The sequence below is a fragment of the Mycteria americana genome, chromosome 5, assembly GCF_035582795.1.
Source record: "Mycteria americana isolate JAX WOST 10 ecotype Jacksonville Zoo and Gardens chromosome 5, USCA_MyAme_1.0, whole genome shotgun sequence".
Classification (NCBI taxonomy): Eukaryota; Metazoa; Chordata; class Aves; order Ciconiiformes; family Ciconiidae; genus Mycteria; species Mycteria americana.
In genome coordinates, this window is record NC_134369.1 from 1,729,552 (window position 1) to 1,748,500 (window position 18,949).

At 47.2% G+C, this 18,949-nt stretch overlaps 1 protein-coding gene across 1 annotated transcript in view; it reads right to left on the reverse strand.

The window, feature by feature from the left end:
• The window catches only part of DAGLA (diacylglycerol lipase alpha), a 45,173-nt gene extending 29,018 nt beyond the window's left edge, over positions 1-16,155 (reverse strand). Inside the window, exons 1-8 of the mRNA XM_075501908.1 lie at positions 15,868-16,155; positions 12,720-12,858; positions 11,981-12,192; positions 9,467-9,568; positions 8,730-8,868; positions 5,364-5,451; positions 842-976; positions 65-142 (exon numbers count right to left, since the gene is read on the reverse strand). Coding sequence (XP_075358023.1) covers positions 65-142; positions 842-976; positions 5,364-5,451; positions 8,730-8,868; positions 9,467-9,568; positions 11,981-12,192; positions 12,720-12,814 — 849 coding nt within the window. The 5' untranslated portion in view covers positions 12,815-12,858; positions 15,868-16,155. The remainder of the gene's footprint in view (positions 1-64; positions 143-841; positions 977-5,363; positions 5,452-8,729; positions 8,869-9,466; positions 9,569-11,980; positions 12,193-12,719; positions 12,859-15,867) is intronic.
• Positions 16,156-18,949: the final 2,794 nt, after the last annotated feature.

Genomic DNA, 18,949 nt, shown 5'->3' on the forward strand with positions numbered 1-18,949 from the left:
AAAAAGAAAACAGGCTACGTGGGGAAGCATGGTGAGTTTGCAAGATCACAGTCCAGTGACTTACCGCATTTTTCAGATCCAGATACTTTGTGTTCCTGGTCACTGGCATCCCAGACAGAAAAGCTAAAATGTCATTGTTTGCCTGTAAGTCAAAAACATACATAAAAATTCTTCTCTGTGACAGCAAGACAAAATCTACGCCTGAGAAACAGAAAGCACTGTGTAACCTGGGAGAAGACACTTTCAAGTATCCCAACCAGTCTCTTCAACTGGTTCCAATTCTGCTGTTCTTATTTCTGCCTGATCTGATCACTGCTGCCTGAACCCCAACTTGGGGCAGGGGGGGGAGACGCAAACAATTTTCTGCTGGGTTGACAATCCGCAAATCTCAACGCCAGTAATGGCTTGGGAATTGAGGAATTTTTCCCTAAAGTTCCTCCTGCAGCTTTACCCAGATGCTGGAGTCTTTTCCACATCATTGCATAGGAAGAGTAATCTTCCCATTTGCTTTCAAGTACCTACCATCTCCTTCAAGGCAGTTACCCATTTGGGGTCAAGAGCTAAATCTATATGTATCACCTGCCTAGAAAAGACGACAGGTTTCACAAGCTTGACTCAGTGTCAGTTGGGCCCTTTGGGAGTCTCAGAAAAAGCTGCTAAAGAAGGTAGTATTTTTATTTTACAGCTCAGTGACTGGTGATAGCCCATCACACAACAGAAACAAGGTGGGCAGAGTCATGCAGCTCTCACACAGTGAGTCACAAGAGCAGCAGGTAAGTCAGAGGCCAAGTGAGATGCCCACTGCCTCCCCCGTGCAGAGCGACGCGCCCCCTCCACCCACCTCATCCAGCACAGCATTGCGCTTTGCCCGCTGCCGTTGGCGCAGAAGAACCAGGCCTGCGATGATGTCAGATGGGACGATGTCAAGGTCTCGGAAAAACTCAGCAAAAAGGTAGGCGATTTCAGAGTAGGCGTCCTGCAAAATCCAGGGAGACAAGAGTTTAGGAGGAGGAGTTTGGGTGTGGGGAGCCTCAAAACAGGACACAGAATGAGAACCAATGCGGCAGCAATGGCCTCATTTCTGTAGTGCTCTCTTCAAAACATCTACGAGATTCCTTCAGGGAACACCATATCTGGTCTAATCATATTAATATCTCTTATTTATTTTACATAGTCACACTCGGAGGCCTCAGCTGAGACTGAATTTGTACTATGCTGGGTGCTTATGCGTGGGCAAGCAGACCACCTCAACATACAAAGGGAGAGAAAGGAAGTGTTTTCATCTCTACATTGTAAATAAGACAGAGGAAGTAAAATGAGAACCAAGCAAATCCCAATCCAGTGTCATCTCAGAGTCATCCTCTCCCCTCAAAAGCAAAGGCTATTCAGGAAAAAAAAAGCACTGATTTTGTCCTATTTAAGAGCCTCTTCAATTCTGTAACTCTGTCCTGGGATCATTTTGCCCATACTTAACCTAGACCTCACCATCCCAGGCACATCACAGAAAGTGACAGCTTTTAAATCCTGCCACTGAACAGTCTCTGTAGCTGCTCATTGTTCACCATCACCCTCTTTGCTATGTGATTTCAAAGAGTTAATCACAACAAGCACTTTTTACGCATGGCAGCTCTTGGTACTGAAGGAGCTGAACACGTTACCAGGCTTTTCCAGGTTTATCTTGGACTACACCCAAGCAAAAGGGCCTGAAAAGGAAAACCTGAAAAAATATCTAAGTCATTAAATGCAGAGTTCCCAGAAGAGAAGGTCACCAAACCCAAAAAAGGAAGACATCACAGGAGGGACAGAAGTGGAAGTGACCCAAGAGGGTCAAGCAAAGGCTCAGAAGCAGAGTGACAAACAAAGATATTTTGAGGAGAAATGTTCTTTTCCCTTACAAAAAGCCCCAAGACCTTAAGCGAGAATGGTTTGGGAGGTTGCAGATGGGCTGGACTGTGAGACAACGTTGATCTGGCCATCGCTCAGACCTGCAAGCTTAAAAGACAAGGGTGACCCAGAGACTGGATCAACAAAAAGTGGGACTGAGCAAGTGCTGTAGTACACAAGTGGTCAGTATTTTGACGCCTGCCATCACTAAACCTTTTCTACCAGGGTCTGGTGCAGCCTTATCCTGAACTTTTAGCCTGTATTTTCATAGCATCCTTTACTCAGCACCTAAAGCCATGCATCTACAGTCTTGTCTGTAGAAAGCCTGAGACATGCACTTGAAGAAAGGCTGGTCTTCAGGACAGGATCTCTCCATCTCTCTTTGACAGGCAAGAAAGTAAATCCCTTCTCTCCCTAGCAGTCTTGCAGGAAATGACCTACATTCTTTTATCTCTGACAAACTCCTGGAGTGCAAGATTACTTTCTATCATTTTTCACTTGCCTACAAAAGCAAGTAAAATCACCATTAAGAATGGGGCTTCAGGTGCCAACTGTGCAGGTTTCCATGCCAGCTGTGCCTTTGAAGAGCAAATGGACTGGCATTAACCTCTCCAACATCACGACTGCAGTATCCTTGAAGTACTGACCCCATAAATCTTAGCACGGCTCCTATAAGCACACAAGAAATACAAACAGCCTCAAAGTAAAATATGACAAATGCCCATTAATCCAAAGTGACAGCAACACCCCTTAATACTCTGACCAAAGTGAAAGGCCATAATGGAAGTTCAACATGTATGTTTTGTTCTGAAAGAAGACTTTTGCTGGAGCACCTGATATTATATTGTGGGATTGACTGTAGTGTTCTGCTACAAACCCTGCAGGCTCTGGGGCTGGCAGAGCTGGTGGAGACTTAGCGCTTCAGACTTCACTCCAGACCCATAAGAACAGATTCTTGCCCCGTAGCCATGTCCACTCTGCAGAACTATTTTCCAGCCCAGAGGACGATGATCCTCTGCTAGGACATTTTTTCCATGAAGACTGGGAGAGACAGCAATGGATTCATTTCTGGTCCATTACATATGCATTCATTCCACACGCTGTCATGCCAGGACACAAAGTCAGAGCTTGTTTCTGCAAAGAAAAGAGCCTGGAAATTGCTCAGGCTGAATGTAAAATGGAAATTCAATAGCACAAGGAATTTGGAGATTCTGGTATCTGCTTTTATCCTGAACTAAAAGAAAAAAAAAATAGTAACAGAGAGTCACTGCAGAATGAAAAGTTTGTTAAAAAAAGCTTGACATGAAGTGAAATATTTTGCATTCCTGAATAAAATAGAGTTGTTCAGAAACCAGGCCATTCGGATGCCTGTCAGGGCTCTCTAGCCAGGCTGCAGCACCCACGCTGCGCCCTCAGGACAGGCGTCTCTGGATACCTGGGCAAGGCGACCTGGTTGTGCTGTCAGGGGGAACAGAAAGTGCCTCTGCTGTGGTAGCACAGGCAAGCAGAGGAGCAGAAAATGACCCCCAAGGAAACGCTGCTGTTTGAGCTGCCATGACACAAAGCTTGTTTTGTTTCCATTTTCCAGATGGGTCTTCCTAAGCAGCTCTAGCAGATGATCCGTGAGAGCTGGCAGTCCTGGGCTATGACTTCTCAGCGGGACTTGGAGCTGGGACGTTCCCTGGGAACGTGGTGGCATTTCATCCAGTACTGCAGGAGCGTGCCACTGGGAGGATCAGCGTGTAGCATCAGTACACGTTGCTGGATTTCTGCAAAAGGGCTATGACAATTCCTGCAGCCGTCCACACTTCGGAAACTGCACCCTGCAGATCACTACACAGCACTTACCAACAAACCCTTTTAATCTAATTCATACTGGTTGCCATCTGTGATGAACAAATGTTCAGGTAGCCTTCACCTGACTCTCCATTATTCTTACACAGCTCTTCATCTTATTACACCTTTCCCTTTTGAGGTTAAAATCCCAGTCTCATTCCTCTTCCCATACAGGTTCACATCCCCTCCAATATGCTCCTTTTTCTGCTGCATCTTTTAGGAGACCAGACACCAGGCTATATTTAGTGAGGACATCACTGATGTGGTTGATCCCTTGGTGTTTTCCCCGTCATCTTCTATGCCCTTCTACTGAAGCTAAACATTTTTCTGATTTTTTGGCCACTGCTGTGCACTGATGTCTTTGTTGAAGTGTCCTTGATAACTCCTAGCTCTTTTCCTGAGAGGTTGTAACTAATTCAGAGCCCAGTGTAGGCAAGTAATTTAAATTGTTTCTTCAGATGTGCACGCATCACCTCATCTTTCTTTATGACTTTCTGCTATCTTTGATAACAATTCCCTGGTTCTGCTTGGTCTTTCAAGAGTTCTCAAATACTCATAATTCTGACCAACTTAAATATTACAAGTCATCAGCAAAATTTTCCACCTTAGTATTCACCTCTCCAGCGGGTCCCTCAGGAGTCCTGTTGAATACCACCCTAAGGCACAAACCTGCTCCCACTGCTTCCAATAAGAATGGACTGCTAACTTTTGAGGAAGCAGCATCAAGCCCCTTACCCTTCCCTGCTGGATAGATAACAGCAAAGGAAAATCCCAACTGCTGCACAGGAAAACTTCAAACCAATTATCTTCATGTGACTCTACAGATTAAGTAGTAGTTTTTGACTGTTAGTAATCCAGAAGTATTCTTTTGCCGATTCTGACAGGTTTACATTTTCCCATTTTCAAAGAGGTCTCTCTCCTTCTTAAGCGTATGAGACTGATGCAAACAATAGGAGAAACTGCCTAAGCAAACTGGCTGATAAAGGGAAACTGAGCTGACCACAAAGGGCTGTCAAATGCTGAACCTAAACATAGTGAAAATATGTATATCACCCATTGATATCTTCACTTAAAACTATTATCCCAGTTCACTGCAACAGCGAGGTAAAGAACAACTTCAGGAGAAGAGTTTAACACTGACAACATTCCTTTTCAGTGCTACTAACTTCACCTTCAGAGAGAGTCCTGTAATACTCAAAACCAGAGGGTGAAGACTAGCCATTTTGAAAAGACAACTGCCCTACTCAGCGATGGTACGCCTGCATCTAGAGGGAAAAATCAGCTTCTGTTTCTGCATGGAATACCCAGGTACCCTCCCTGCAGAAACGCAAGCGCTCATTCAGGCTACTTGGGCTGAAAGGAAGGAAAAGGAACCAGCATGCAGCAAAATTTCAAGCCTGGTCATTCTGAGGCTAGCTCAGCTTGCTGCTTCTTGGAAGGCATTTCCAGTCCTTGCATACACTACTGTCAAGGCTCACTGGACTCCTTGTGCCTCCAGATCTCAAAGAACCCTCACAGTGAAATGAGACACACATTGTCCAGGCTCGACAGCAGGAACCCCATGCTGCTACGCTCTGCTGAGTCCCATGTATCGTCAGCCATACACATAGCTTGCTCTCTGATGGGAGACATTTGGTACTTACCGACTGAGAGTCTTTTGTCCGTGTGCAGCAAAGAAAAACTTTGAGTCTGCGTGTCCAGCTGCTGGCTTGCCCTTCTTCCAGGCGGTGTCTATAAATAAAGGATAGAGTATGCACATGAGGACAGGCAAGAAAACACGACCGCAAGCAAATAGGATTCGATACAAAGTCACACAGCCTACGCTACCACTGGTAAAATGCATGCTAAACCATATTCTTTTATTTATCCTGGTCTAGCAGAGGCAAGGAGACCACATCTAGATTAACAACTCAGCTCATTTTATAGGACAGGCAGGTCATTCATAATCTAGCTGTTCTGGCCAGGACCAAGCCTCTGTATTTATATATGTGGTGTCCTGCCTGAATGGGATGGCCGTAATGAAGCTAGTATTGTTCTATGATATCTTCTGGAAGCAGGATGTCCGAGAGCACCCGGGGCTCCAGGTGGAAGGAGGGTCTACTGGTAACTTGGCAGCTGCATCATGTGCTAGGTGTACTACCACTCAGTAGGAAAACTCTACCTGGGGGCAAGGGGGTGGGAATGGTACAAAAGACCCTGAGCACTTTGTGCGAGGAGCTGTACAATTTTTTCCAATAAATAGCTTATTTGGAAAAATATATTTATTAAACATAATACAGTCTCAGAACTGAAACAGTTTGCACTCTTTATTCAAGTATGGTGCATAACAAATCAAAAAAGGAAAGCTAAAGGTTCTCTTTCAATTTAGAAAAGGTTTTAAAAAAAGGCTGAATTACAGAAGGTTTAGCTCGACCCACATTTGGTTTATATGACATTTCAGTTTCAGCTTCAAAATTAGCTAATTGGACAACCCTATTTAAAATGAACTACAGCTGAGTTTACTCCACTGTTGTGAGCTTGTCCTAGTTAGTACATTTTGCAGGGTGACAGTCCCTTATTTTTGACTAGCAAAGCTGCAAACAATCCTTAGATCAAGTCAGGCTTAGTGGCATTGAAGTGGGTGACTGTGTGATTCTTTGCCAGAGCACCATGCTACCTACATAATGAAGCGCACAGCTCCTCTAATGCAAGGTCTTTTTTTAATGTGAACACAGACTAACTCAACACAGGTCAGACCAACCAAAAAAGACCACTGCTATTTTCTGGCAGGTGACCACATCAGGAAAAGCCCAAGCACAGAAAGTGGGTTGCACCTGAAAGAAAAAGATGCTGGTAAAGTAGTATTTGCTGGCAGCAGAAGGAGCAGATCCTGCAGGGCAATCCATCAACTCATGCCTGAGCATTTTAAAACAACTATCCATAACCTCCAAGACACCAAAAGAGGAACAGGAATACAAGTGTCCCAAGACAGAGCTGGCAGTACTCAGTTTGCTCCACCAAATGCCAAAGAACTCGGGCAGCAATGCAAAGAACTTCACAACTTCACCGCGGGGGTTGAACAAGCAAGTGTGCTCTAAGCTATTTTCACTCCAACTTTTCCCAAATTCTTTCTTCCTAACACTGAACTTCCACATGTTTAGTATGAGCTCTAAAGCAAGTTTTAGAAAAGCCTCAGCACAATTAGCTGAGCCTTTTGTTTTGTTGTTTTATTTTCTTAGCTCTGCAAGAACATGAAAGCCCACACACATCACGATGCCACTGGTAAAGGAAAACCACTGTGTAACGGAGTCCAATAGCTACAGCGGAGTACCACAAAAAGGAAGCCAAAGTTCCACGTCTCCTAAATGTGACAAACAAATCAAGTTTTTTCATGAGTTAAGACAGGAAATATGGCTCAGGTTAAGGGTAATACAAAGGTCAAGTAACTGCTGTACACCCGAAGGTACATACCACTGCAGACAGAGGGATTTCAATAAGGAAGGGCCAGCCCTCAGCATCTTGCAGGATCACAATCCAGAAACAGGCAGAGAATTTCAGAACACATTCTTTGGAAAGGATTGCTTTAAGCAAGTGGAGAATTTTAAAATATATTCTTTGAAAATAAGTGCTTTAGTAGTGAACACATAGTAACATTTTATATTTCCCTTTCACATTATAGCCCACAGCATCTTGCTTGTTAACATCTGTTAACACTCCCTTTCTAGAGTGGAAGTCTGCAAACAGCAGGCACAAGCTCTCCGAAAATGTTACAGACCTGGAGGGAAAAACCCGGCCATGACCTAAGGGACAAATACCTTCACTCAGTTGTCTGCAATCTCAAAACTCCTCACAGGGGAGATCATTTTGAGCTTTGTTTTGATTTACTTTTAAGTTCTCTGGCAAAAAACTTTGCCATTTGTGGCACTCTGTTTCCCTTCAGAAAAATAATGCACTGAGCTAAACAGCTTTGATGTAGTGTGGGGTACCAGATCCACAGCATTGTCATGGCTTCCCATCCCAATCTCCCTGGGAACGTCCTGATGACAATGCAGCAATTGCACACGTTAGGCTAACAGGGCACTAACTCCAAATATTCAAGGCTAGTGTTAGTAACATATCGGAAAGGTTAGGAAGAGTGTCTTACGCATTCTGCAATAAATAAAAAAAAACAAACACAAAACAGGCTCCTTAAACAAAACTCACTGCATCGTCCTTAGAAAAGACAGGTTTTTCCTTAAAAAGACAACCTGAAGGATCCCATTTCAAGACACAGGAAGAGTATTCAAAACACCCCTTGAATATACATTCCCAATGAGAAATGCAAAGTTTGCAGAGTATTTTTTAAAAGCCCCATTTTTTAGCATTCAAAGCCTAATGCCCTCAAGTCCTACAAAGCCACATTCCTCTCTGACAGTTACATATGTCAAGACTGCTTAAGAAAACAAAGCCTGTTTGTGTTGTCCCGCTACTGGAAAAAAACTTCTGAAAGATGCCTTGCTTGGTGACAAAAGCTTTCATATCCCCATCTGGGTAGCTCAAAGATGCGATCAATTCTTAATTAAAAGATCTGCCTGCTAACACAAAAGAAATTGCTTCTTGGCCAAGACCAAATACAAGAAACCTCAGGCCAAAAGGTCGTATTTTGAAGACAAAAATAAAGGAAGAAAGGGGCTTTGGAAGAAGACGCTGCCTCAACCCAAGCAAAATCTAAGCACTGCCTCACTGTTACCAGGCAAAACACTGCTACAGGACGGACAAACAAGCTGTTGTGGTCAGCACTGGCTCAAGGGGCTCAGAAGGATTCACAAATCCAGTGACTAACACACAAGCCAGCCAGATACTGCGTTGCTTCGCCTTCTTTGGATACAGATGCCCACACACAGCACCTGACAGTCTGAGCCGCATTCTTCCAAAATCACCCTCACCAGCAAAGGGAAGCAACGCCTGAAGCTGAATGCTCCCTGAAGCAAGGCAAGGAGAATGTCAAGAACCAAAAAAAGCAGGGCAGCCTTCCAGAAATGCTGCTTTACCGCAGATTGTATGTCCTCAGGTTGCGCTGTCTCCGCTTCGTGGCACGCAGTTTGACAAAGGTCCGGCCTGTCGGGTCGAAGACGCACAGGACAGTGATGCAGACGCTCAGGATGACAACCCAGTTGCACACCACCATTCCTGTAAAGAAAGAAGAGAAGTCAGGTGCTCTGCCCACAAGACTGGGCAGCACCGCTTCCTGCTTTTCGCCACACACAGACCCACCTCTCCATTGCTGCAGGGCAGACAAAGTTACCCCAAATACTCTTGCAGCCAGCTGCAGCAAAAGGAAATCCTCTGGAGAGGCTTCTAAACCACAGCTAGGTTTTCCAGCTGTTTTAGGAGATTGCCCATGCAGAAGGCCATTAGATACTCACTGAGTATCTAGGGGGACTGCAATATTAGCATCACCCCTGCAGGAGACTGGCCGAGATTGAAAAGGAGTTCCAGGAAAACAGTAAAGCCATTTTGAACTGAAGAAGGGGAACTAGGTCTTACAGACTCCCCAGCCAGACCCTTCCATGGGAACATGAATTCTTGCCTCAGTGCAGACAGCACAAACAAATGAATAGAACAACTGTTCTGAGCAATAACGTCTCAGGAAAACAAGCACCACATTTACAGCTACAATCCACTTCCAACAGTCAATCCCCACATGCATGAATGAATTAGCTCTCCAAGGCAAGAGGATGTCTGCGCATACACAGGAATGCACACAAACCACATTCCAAATACATACCCAAAGTGACACTCTTTGCTGTGATATCATTGCAGGAAGTGTAGTACTGCGTTAGCCAAACGATGCCCACAATAGCATACACAAACTCAATCACCAAGATAGCTGAAACAAAAGGAACACAATGGATAGTAGCAGCATTTCCCTGAGGATTAACAACTGCCTCCCCCCATCTTCTGGAGAGGAAACCCAAAGACAGGTTCTTTAGCAGGGCAGTCGCACGGAATAAATGACCGCAGGACTGGGCCCCAATGCTTTGGAAGGTGATATTCAAGAAAATGAACCAAAAATGTAATGCGTCCTTAACACTAACTACTCCTAAGTGACACAAGGACCACATGTGCACAGAGCTGTCAGTGCCTGTGGCTGTATCAGAGGTGTGAGTCAGATAGCCATACCTTCCGCCCACGACAGTGGAAAGACTCCCTTAGGTAACAAGAATCACCATGTAACAGTACCTAGGTCTTAACCACCTCAGACAGCTGGCCTGATTCAAAGACATGAAATAAATAGTAGTGTGTATCCAGGATTAATCCTGCTTACTACTCTTAGCAAATGTTCCCAGCACCTCTGCCCTTTGCAGTCCTTCCAGCAATAGTTCCCAGGACACAGTCCTTAAGGAGTCATTCACTGGCTCCTCAGTTTTGCATGCTACCCTGGTGATGAACAAGAAACTGGGGGTTGACAGTGGCTCCCTGGAACAAAAAAGTTGGGAAACACTGCTCTGAAGCGCTCATCCTCACACCTTCTCCATATATTACAACCCCAAAGTACAGATATGGAGAGGGTAAATAGCTTGCTTCGTAATGCCTAGCAAGCCTCTGGTGGAGCTGAGATCGAACCCACATTCCAGCCTAGCCGGCTCTAACCATCCACTCTCCTTATCTACGTGTCAGCACAGTATCTTTCTCTTTCGTGGCTTACTACAGACTCTCGCTATCCTGGAAAGACCAGTTCAAAGAGCCACACAGCAAATAGTTCTCAACAGCAGCGGGCAAGGAACCAGGGCTGGACCTGGGTACTGATCAGCACAATCTATGTTCTTAAACTGAGCTAGGCTTTGCCTGCCTTGGCTTGTCTCCCCTCTGAGATTACCTGCTGCAGGACAGGAGCAGCAGGAGCACAGACAAGGCTTTCCTGGGTTCATATTAGAACTCTTTCCCCAGATTCATATGCACTAAACAGCACATGCTTAAAATGGGACAGTCACGTGGACGTTGCCCACACAATGGTCACACTCCTATTTCTATCATCAGAACTGATGAAGCCATTAAGAGTAAAAAGCCCCATCAGACAAGCATATATAAGACCCAAGGTACAGTATAAATACAGATCCTGAACACATGTATAGTTTAAGGCAGACAAGGAAGAAAAGTGGATGATTCTTGGGTAGGAAAATGGCTATTTGGATTCTCTCTACCTCCCTTGCCCCATTTAGTCTGGTTTTAACACAGTGTTACTCAAACTGTCAGGCTTTATGTGCTTCCCTAGGGAGACTGCAGTGTGTCTGGGAAGCTGGAGAGAAAGATTTGTTTGCTATTCACGTTAATGATTTGCACTTAGCACTCAAAGGCAGAAATGTCTCCCAGACAGAGCTTTCAAGCAAGGTTATCCATATTTTAGCAAATTCTGCAGGAAAACAATCCAGCAAAAACAGAGATGCAAAAACATGAGATGCTTTGTTTGGAATGAGCTTGACTCTGCATCTCCAAAAGATTTTTCTCTTAAAATCTTCACTCAGCACAGAAAAATCTCATCAAGTTTCTGTACCTGGAAGACAATGGAACAGAGGAGGGAAGACAAGCTAAAAAGGAAGCCCTGAATGAGAGATCAAGGAACAATCTCTTTTCTGATCTAGTTCTTGGTGGGTGAGTGAGACAGGAAATGTTTTTAGGAAGACAAGACAAATATGCACTCTCAGAGAGAGGATACAACCAGTGAGCAGGTGGTAAACCTATTTATCTCACGGTGCCTGGAGGTGCAGTATCAAAGTGCAGGTTGCTGGATGGAGAGATGCATCACATGTGAGTCAAGAGGTCAAGTATATGTCTCAAGGTAGGTGGGTGTAGACTTAAGTGTCTGTATGACAGGCAAGGACATGCACGTGCCTCAGGGTGAGAACTACCATGATTTACACAGACGTATGCCTATATCATAGGAAAACGTGTGGAAAAAAGGTGGGGGAGAGGTGTAGATGCATCTCACTGTGGCAGATCTGTGTTGCGAGACAGAAGGGGAGCATATTTTGTTAGAGGAAAAGGATGTACCTGCATCGCAATGAGGATGACAAGTTAAAGGTTTGCTAGAAAGATATTTGGGGCAATGCATGAAAGTCTTACAGCACTGACAGGGTGCAGTATACGTGATGTATTCAGATGCATATCACATACAAGTGGCCATCTGGATGTCTTTCAGAAGCTGTGTGTTTGTCAGGGTGTGGGGAGAGAAGTCTTCTGCGATAGCAGATGGCAGTGTGGAGGCTGAGTCATTAGGAGGCCTCAGGCCGCTGCCTCTTACCCAGTCTGACATAGAGCACATACTGCATCGAGTCCCGGGGCTCTGTGTACAGGATACTGCCTCGCATGCTGAGCCAGATGATTGCCACCTCTGCGATCATACAACTGAGCAGGATGCCCAGGTAGCCTCTGCCGTGGTCCACCAGGTTAAGCGAGCAGGTCTCGTTGGGGTTGTACACCAGCCCAAAGAGCACCACAGAGAGGATCACAAACCTGCCAGTCACAAACCAGCTTGTTACCAGCAGTAAGCCAAAGAAAGCTGCATGTAATATCCCACGCCTGCTCTCCTCACAAAGCTACTGAGGATCCTCAGTGTCCCACAGCTATTCACAATTAATATTAATTTGTTCTGGAAACCTCCTCCCCACAAGCCATCCAGAGGGCCTGCTACCCCAGTCTGATGATCTGTGTCAAGTCACATTATCCCATGGGATCTGCTACTCCAATTTTTTTCCTGAGCCCCTGTACAGAAACACAGCCCCAAACTCCAGTGGACAACCTTGGGTAGCACTGGAGGATGCAGGAAGCTCTGGTCAGGCTCTGTCTTTGGAACTGGAACTTAGAATAGAACTTATCCAAAGAACCAGAAGCTGGAAACATGTTGGTGTCTGTCAGAAATGCCCCAGACAAGCCTTCCAGACACATGTATAAGCGCAGGAAGTATTACAGCTGCAAGAAACAGGAATAGCAGAAAGAATTCATGGGAGAATTCAAACCATCATTCTGCCTTTCTCACTTACCAGGTGGTATGCAGGAGGAAGAGGAAGACGGCTGGCAAAACCAGGTCATCGCTGCCTACAGACCAGCGACGGCGGAACACAACGATTCCTGGCATGGCTAGCAGGTCTGAGGAAGTTCAGCAGGCACGACACTCACCTCCTGGAAAAGAACAGAATCAAAGATGCTGCTGACCCTCTTCAACCCCCTCAGGAGAGCCCCACAACTCCACACTAGCAGAAGGACCGCACCTGAAAGCTATCCTATTTTACACCAAAGATGGCAGAGCTTCTTCCTTCCAGCACCAGGGGGCATGGCATCCTCGAGAAGGAGAGCACAGGAGAGGAATGTACAGTTTAGAGTGGGAAGTATTAGGTGAAGCAGGTGTGTAACTCACTGAACGTAATTCGCCACTCGCCCAGCTCCACTTCACAAGATTACTTGGAATCCTGTTAGGGCTGCATGTTGGTAAGCAGTCACTGCGGGGTGCTCTGGACAGGTTATACTGGCCTCAACTCTAAAGAAGGCCCTATTACCATGTTCTTCCACAGGCACACCTGCTGCCTGCCTCTTTTCTTGTTGTCCAACAGTTCCCTCCCTCACTTGGCTCGGCAAGCCAAAATATCCATTAGCAGTTAGTGGTAGCATCTGGGAAAGCTATTGACTGGCTCCCAACAGCAAGCACTTACAGCAAAGGGAGCAAGCTCCTAGGAGATCTTTCACTCGACCATCAGTTGCACAGAAGCACCCTGCCAGCTCCCCATCTCCTTTGTGTTCATGCTGGCCCTGACAGGCACTAGCAATTCAAAGGTCAAAGATTGAGGAGCTGGCTGTTCCTCCCCACGTTTTGTTTGTACTCCTATTTTTAAAGCTTCACAAACCCTTTAAAAAAGAAACAGCAGTGGTATAAGTCACGAGACTCCACAGGGCTATCCAGACACCTCCTCCCAACACAGCTCTCCCACACCATTGCAGTTCTGCTGTACATATTCCAGCTTGCTCCAGTCCAAGTCCATGGCATCAGAGCGGCTCAGTCCTTTCCTGCAGCATACCCTAACTCCCTTCCATGCTTCTTGTACAACACACTTCAACCATGACCCACAACCATGACTTCTGTTTGGTTTTGTCAACCTTTGGTTTCTGAGATCGCATCTATGCGGTCTGCCCACAGCCACCAGCGATCTCCTGACTGCAGCAGTCATTCCTGTTCCTCTCTTCCACGCCCTAAACCCTGTCACACTTCTTACCTGTACCCTTCTGCGCTACCACAGACCAGGGGCCACCACATGTTGGCCTGTGCCTCTCTGCTCCGAGCCACCATCTCAAGAGCGCCAAGTTCTCCCAACTGATGCATCTCAGTCTCAAATCACAGCACTTCTCCTATTCTAACCCCACTAACCTCCCAATCTTCACGTTCAACGCACTGCTGCCAGAGTGCTCCATCCGTGACCTGCAGTGACCACGCTGCTCCAAAGCGGCATCTCCAAAGTAATAACTGCTCTTTGTACTGATCTGGCAATTTGCTGTTAGGCCCACAGAGGCAAAAATGAAAGCATTCGCATTTGTTACTTATGGTGTAATCAGGATTTCCAACAGCATTTCAGAGGGAATATTATCTGCCATACCTCATGCACCAGGCAAAAAAAAAAAAAAAAACAACTTGTATATGATGTCTCTAATTTAGTGCTCTGGGTAGAAAAAGGGGAGGAGTGACATGATCACACTTAAACGAACTTGAACCTTCAAAGTAACACAAGTGTTGGTTTTGTGACAGACCACAGACTGAATCACAGCACCGACTGCTGCAGTAACAGAAGCTGCCTCGTCCTACCAAAACCTATCCACCAGTCAGGTGTGGTTACCCCATCACTCACCTACTGTGCAGACCATCCCAAAACAGAGGAGTCTCCCCTCCTGTACTGACACCCACAGCCGGTGGACTAGACCTTCCTACCCGTTTCAGTCATCAAGTATTGAAAACCTACACAAATCTTTCACACTTTCCGGGAGATTCCATCGTTAACAGGCTGACACACTTCCAGTACGTTACTCACTTGGGTGAAGGAAACGCTCTATTCCACAAACAAAGCAAATGTGAAATTACAACACCATTTGGATTCACACTTCCTTAGCACATAATAATCAGAGTACTCAGTACATTGCAGCTCTACCTTCAAACTGCTCACTCCTCTGGCCATCTGGCAACTCCTTCTAGCCTTGCCGTGAATAACCCGCCTGCCTGTCATGCGCCACCCGTATAAAGCACTTATATCTTGAATATAGCTAACCCTGCTCAGTATATGTGGACGCACTTTCCAGCATGCTCATTCACTCTGCCTCTGGCCACCGCAGCACCTCCCAGCCAAGCTCAGACCTCAGTTCCCATCATCCCTCGGCGTACGGCTGCATCCCGCCAACGCACTTTCCACAACTCTTCCACCTCTCCAGACGCAAGCAAGTTGTGCTCTGCCCGCTTTCACCACCCTCTGCCAGTTTAAGAGGCAGGGTATCAGCAGGAGCAGCAAACATCTAATGTGAATTCCTTATCCACAGCAACAGATGGGGACAGAGCAGAGCAGCCTGTCACTCACTGTCGTACAGGAGAATACTCACTGTGGGACTGTCACTCCTAGCTGTATGCTTACCAGGCTCCCGGTGCACCGCAGAAAGAATCCCAATTAATTTTCAAAGACTGTCTATTACAAATCTAAACCATGAGGTCTGGGGCCTTGCCCCCAGCTTGGAAAGAAGGGAGATGATAGAAGGCCCGAGACTGTAAAGTCCACCAAAAAAAAAGTAAAGCTCTCCAGTGTGAGGACTCTTTGGCTTCATCCCAGGGTAGCAGATCTCAGATCTCTCTTAACATTTAAGATGAAGAAGATATGGTCTAGCAGAAGAATTGGGAGGAAAGCGGAAGGTCAGAGTGCAAACAGCCCTGAGACCGCTGACCCCTAGTTTTGCAACAGCTGGAACCCCTTGCGCTGCCCTTAAAATTGTTGTAAAGAGTGCAAAATTCCCAGAACCTTGAAACCTGAACCCCAGTACAAGAAGCCCCAAGCTCCCAACATGGAAATTAGGGGGAAGCACATGCAGGCACAAGCTTTGTGTGCAAGGAGTCCAGAGCCCTTGACCCTCAGACCAGAGAAAGACCTACGGAAGCAGAAGTCTTACATGGCATGTGGTCCAGCCGCTGCACATTCTTCTCTCCCGTAAGGGTATTTCAGGAAAAGCGCATATCCACGGAGACGGACATCACAAGCGAAGGAGGGAACAGCAAACTCTTCTTGCAGCCATTGAAAATCCCACTCGGCAAAGGGAAGGACGGCGTGGTGACTGCCTGCCGACAGAGCCGGGCATCATCTTCAGAGCAACTCCCTCCCTCCAAGCCAGCAACCTCATTTATTCATCGGGGCTGCCGAGAGCCACCGAGGCAGGGGTCGTGACTCCCCCCTTCCACACCCCCGGCACCCTGGGGAAGGAAGTGACATCATCCCTATTCTGAGGAGACTGTACGTGAATTGTGGGAAGGAGGACTGGGAGCGAGAGCGGGGGATGCTGGCAGAGACGCACGGAGCCGGGAGAGAAGGAAAGCCCTCCAGCAGCGAGCGCAGCAGCACAGCCCTCCTCCCTCTCGCCGTCCAGAAGCCGGCAGGACCGGGAGGGCTGCGGCCGTGATTCGGGCTTGTCCCGGAGCCCCGGCTGTGCGCGGGAAGCCCCTCGGCTGCGGCGGATGGCATCAGGCGGCGGGGCCGGAGCGGGGCCGGGAAAGGCTCAGGGCCGGGAAAGGCTCAGGGCCGGCGGTCTCTCCTCTGGCATGTACTGAATGGCCAGGGGGAGGGGAATTGGCCGGGACACAAAAGGGGCACAGAGAGGGGGGCCCACCCCGGTGACAGAAAGGAGAGACTGTTCCAGAGGAGCAGCCTCTCCCGAGCCTTTTCAGCCGTTAATTCCTTGTGACATGCTCTGGGGTATGACAGGATGTGGGGGAAGGGGAGAATTAGCTGTCTGTAGGGGAAGGCTTAGAGAAAAGAGCAAGGAAAAAAAAAATGCTACAGCGACACAACATTCCAGCTAAACCTAAGAGATTTAGTCTAATCCAGCATCCCATCACATCTGACATTCGCCTCAGAAGAAGGTATACAAGTAAATACAAGCTGAACACGGCCGTAGCTGAAGGAAAAGGGCTGTGCGTAGATCTTGCACCACGGGAGACACCCACACCACGCCAACACCCCGGGAGAGAATCAGCTACTCCCCGCTACCCAAATCCACAAGCAGAATTCGCTTTAAGCTCACGGCATCACGCAGACACCCAAGGCACATTTGCACCCACACAGCGCAACACACTAACCCCCTGCAAACCCTCCCCAGAAACTCCTTATCCCTGGATTCACAAGGGCTTGAAGACTCGCTCAGCATCCCTGCCTCCATCACCCTAAAACCTCCTCCTGGTCCCCACTCAACCTCCTGCAGTTCAGACCATTACTTGCTATTCCTGTCAAGCGGAAGATGGGAGGCCAACACCGCACTGAAATCGGATCCGCCCGTGCCAATAGTTTCTTCTCACTAGCAGGAGGAAGCCCAGCTAGCCCAATATATTTGTCACCTACCTTTCCCCTCGGCCCGAGATGGTGACCTGCTTGCAACTTGACACAACCCAGGTACGACAAAGCAATCCCATCTCATCTGTGTTTCATATATGTCAGCACCCTCTTTCAGCTGGTCTCCCCAAATTCTGCCTCAACTCTAGAGTCCCACAGTATTATTCACCCAAACTCCCTCTAATAACTGTTCAAAGCCCAGCAACCAGACCTTCATCTTCACTGCTCAGGGCTACAGGAAGCCCAAAAGAAAGGGGATTTCTGGGTCTTAGCTCTGTAGATGGTTGCAGGATTCACTACAGGACAAAACCCTTTGCTGTTCTGCAGAAATCCAGCAACATGTACTGACGCTACACGCTGATCCTCCCAGTGGCACGCTCCTGCAGTACTGGATGAAATGCCACCACGTTCCCAGGGAACGTCCCAGCCCCAACCTGCTATCCTGCTGAGAAGTCATAGCCCAGGACTGCCAGCTCTCACGGATCATCTGCTAGAGCTGCTTAGGAAGACCCATCTGGAAAATGGAAACAAAACAAGCTTTGTGTCATGGCAGCTCAAACAGCAGCGTTTCCTTGGGGGTCATTTTCTGCTCCTCCGCTTGCCTGTGCTACCACAGCAGAGGCACTTTCTGTTCCCCCTGACAGCACAACCAGGTCACCTTGCCCAGGTATCCAGAGACGCCTGTCCTGAGGGCGCAGCGTGGGTGCTGCAGCCTGGCTCGAGAGCCCCGAGAGGAGAAGAGGGGCACCTCCAAGGTAAGCCCTGAGAGTCACCTGAGTAGCCCAGGCAGGCACAGGACAGTGTCTGAGCATCCCCAGATTAACTCTATCCAGTTAGGTCCTCTAGAACCGCCTTCCGCCTCCTACCACACAGGATGGCAACTGCAAGTACTCCTCCACAGCACTGCACAACCTTCCTCGTCTCCTTCTATCAACAGAACCATGTTCTGTGCCTTGCCAGTATAGCTGCATTTCCTCTCTTTCTGAAGTTATTTATTAGAGCTATTGAAGCTCTCTGTACTTCTTGTAGATGCCGAAGTGTTTTTATACTGAAGTGAACTAAAAAAGCAACAGCATTGTAAAGTAACCACGTTTGTCAAATTCGGGTGACCAAAAATTACATTCAGCATGCTTAACTATACAGCTCCTGACCCTTAAACATCTGCTGGTTCATAAAATACAAACCATCCCCCTGAAATAGCACTTCACTAACAGATAGGGTTCCAGCCCTATCAAGTCACCCCTACCTGAACCCCACATCCTTCCTTTCCTCACAAGCATGTTCCACATGGGACATGGGCCTTCTACCCCAGGTTGGGTCATCACCCCTGCAGCTTACAGAAACCTCCTGTTCCCATTAAGCATGCCTTTCTATAAGCATTTACTGTACTTGACAGAAACCATGACTTAGAACTTGGATCAAACTTCATCTGTCCTCGTCCAGCTATTTTTAAGGGCCTTAAATGGAGCTCTTTCTGAGCTTGGTTCCTCACAATCTGGGAATTGTTCTTCCCTCGCAGGGAGAAGGGGGGATGTGATCACATCCCTACAAAATATCCTGAAGCTGGCTAGGAGGCATTTGCTTGCCTATGTCTGCACACATACAAACCCATCTCTCCCTCCAGCACCTCTTGCAGGACCCAGCGTGCAGCA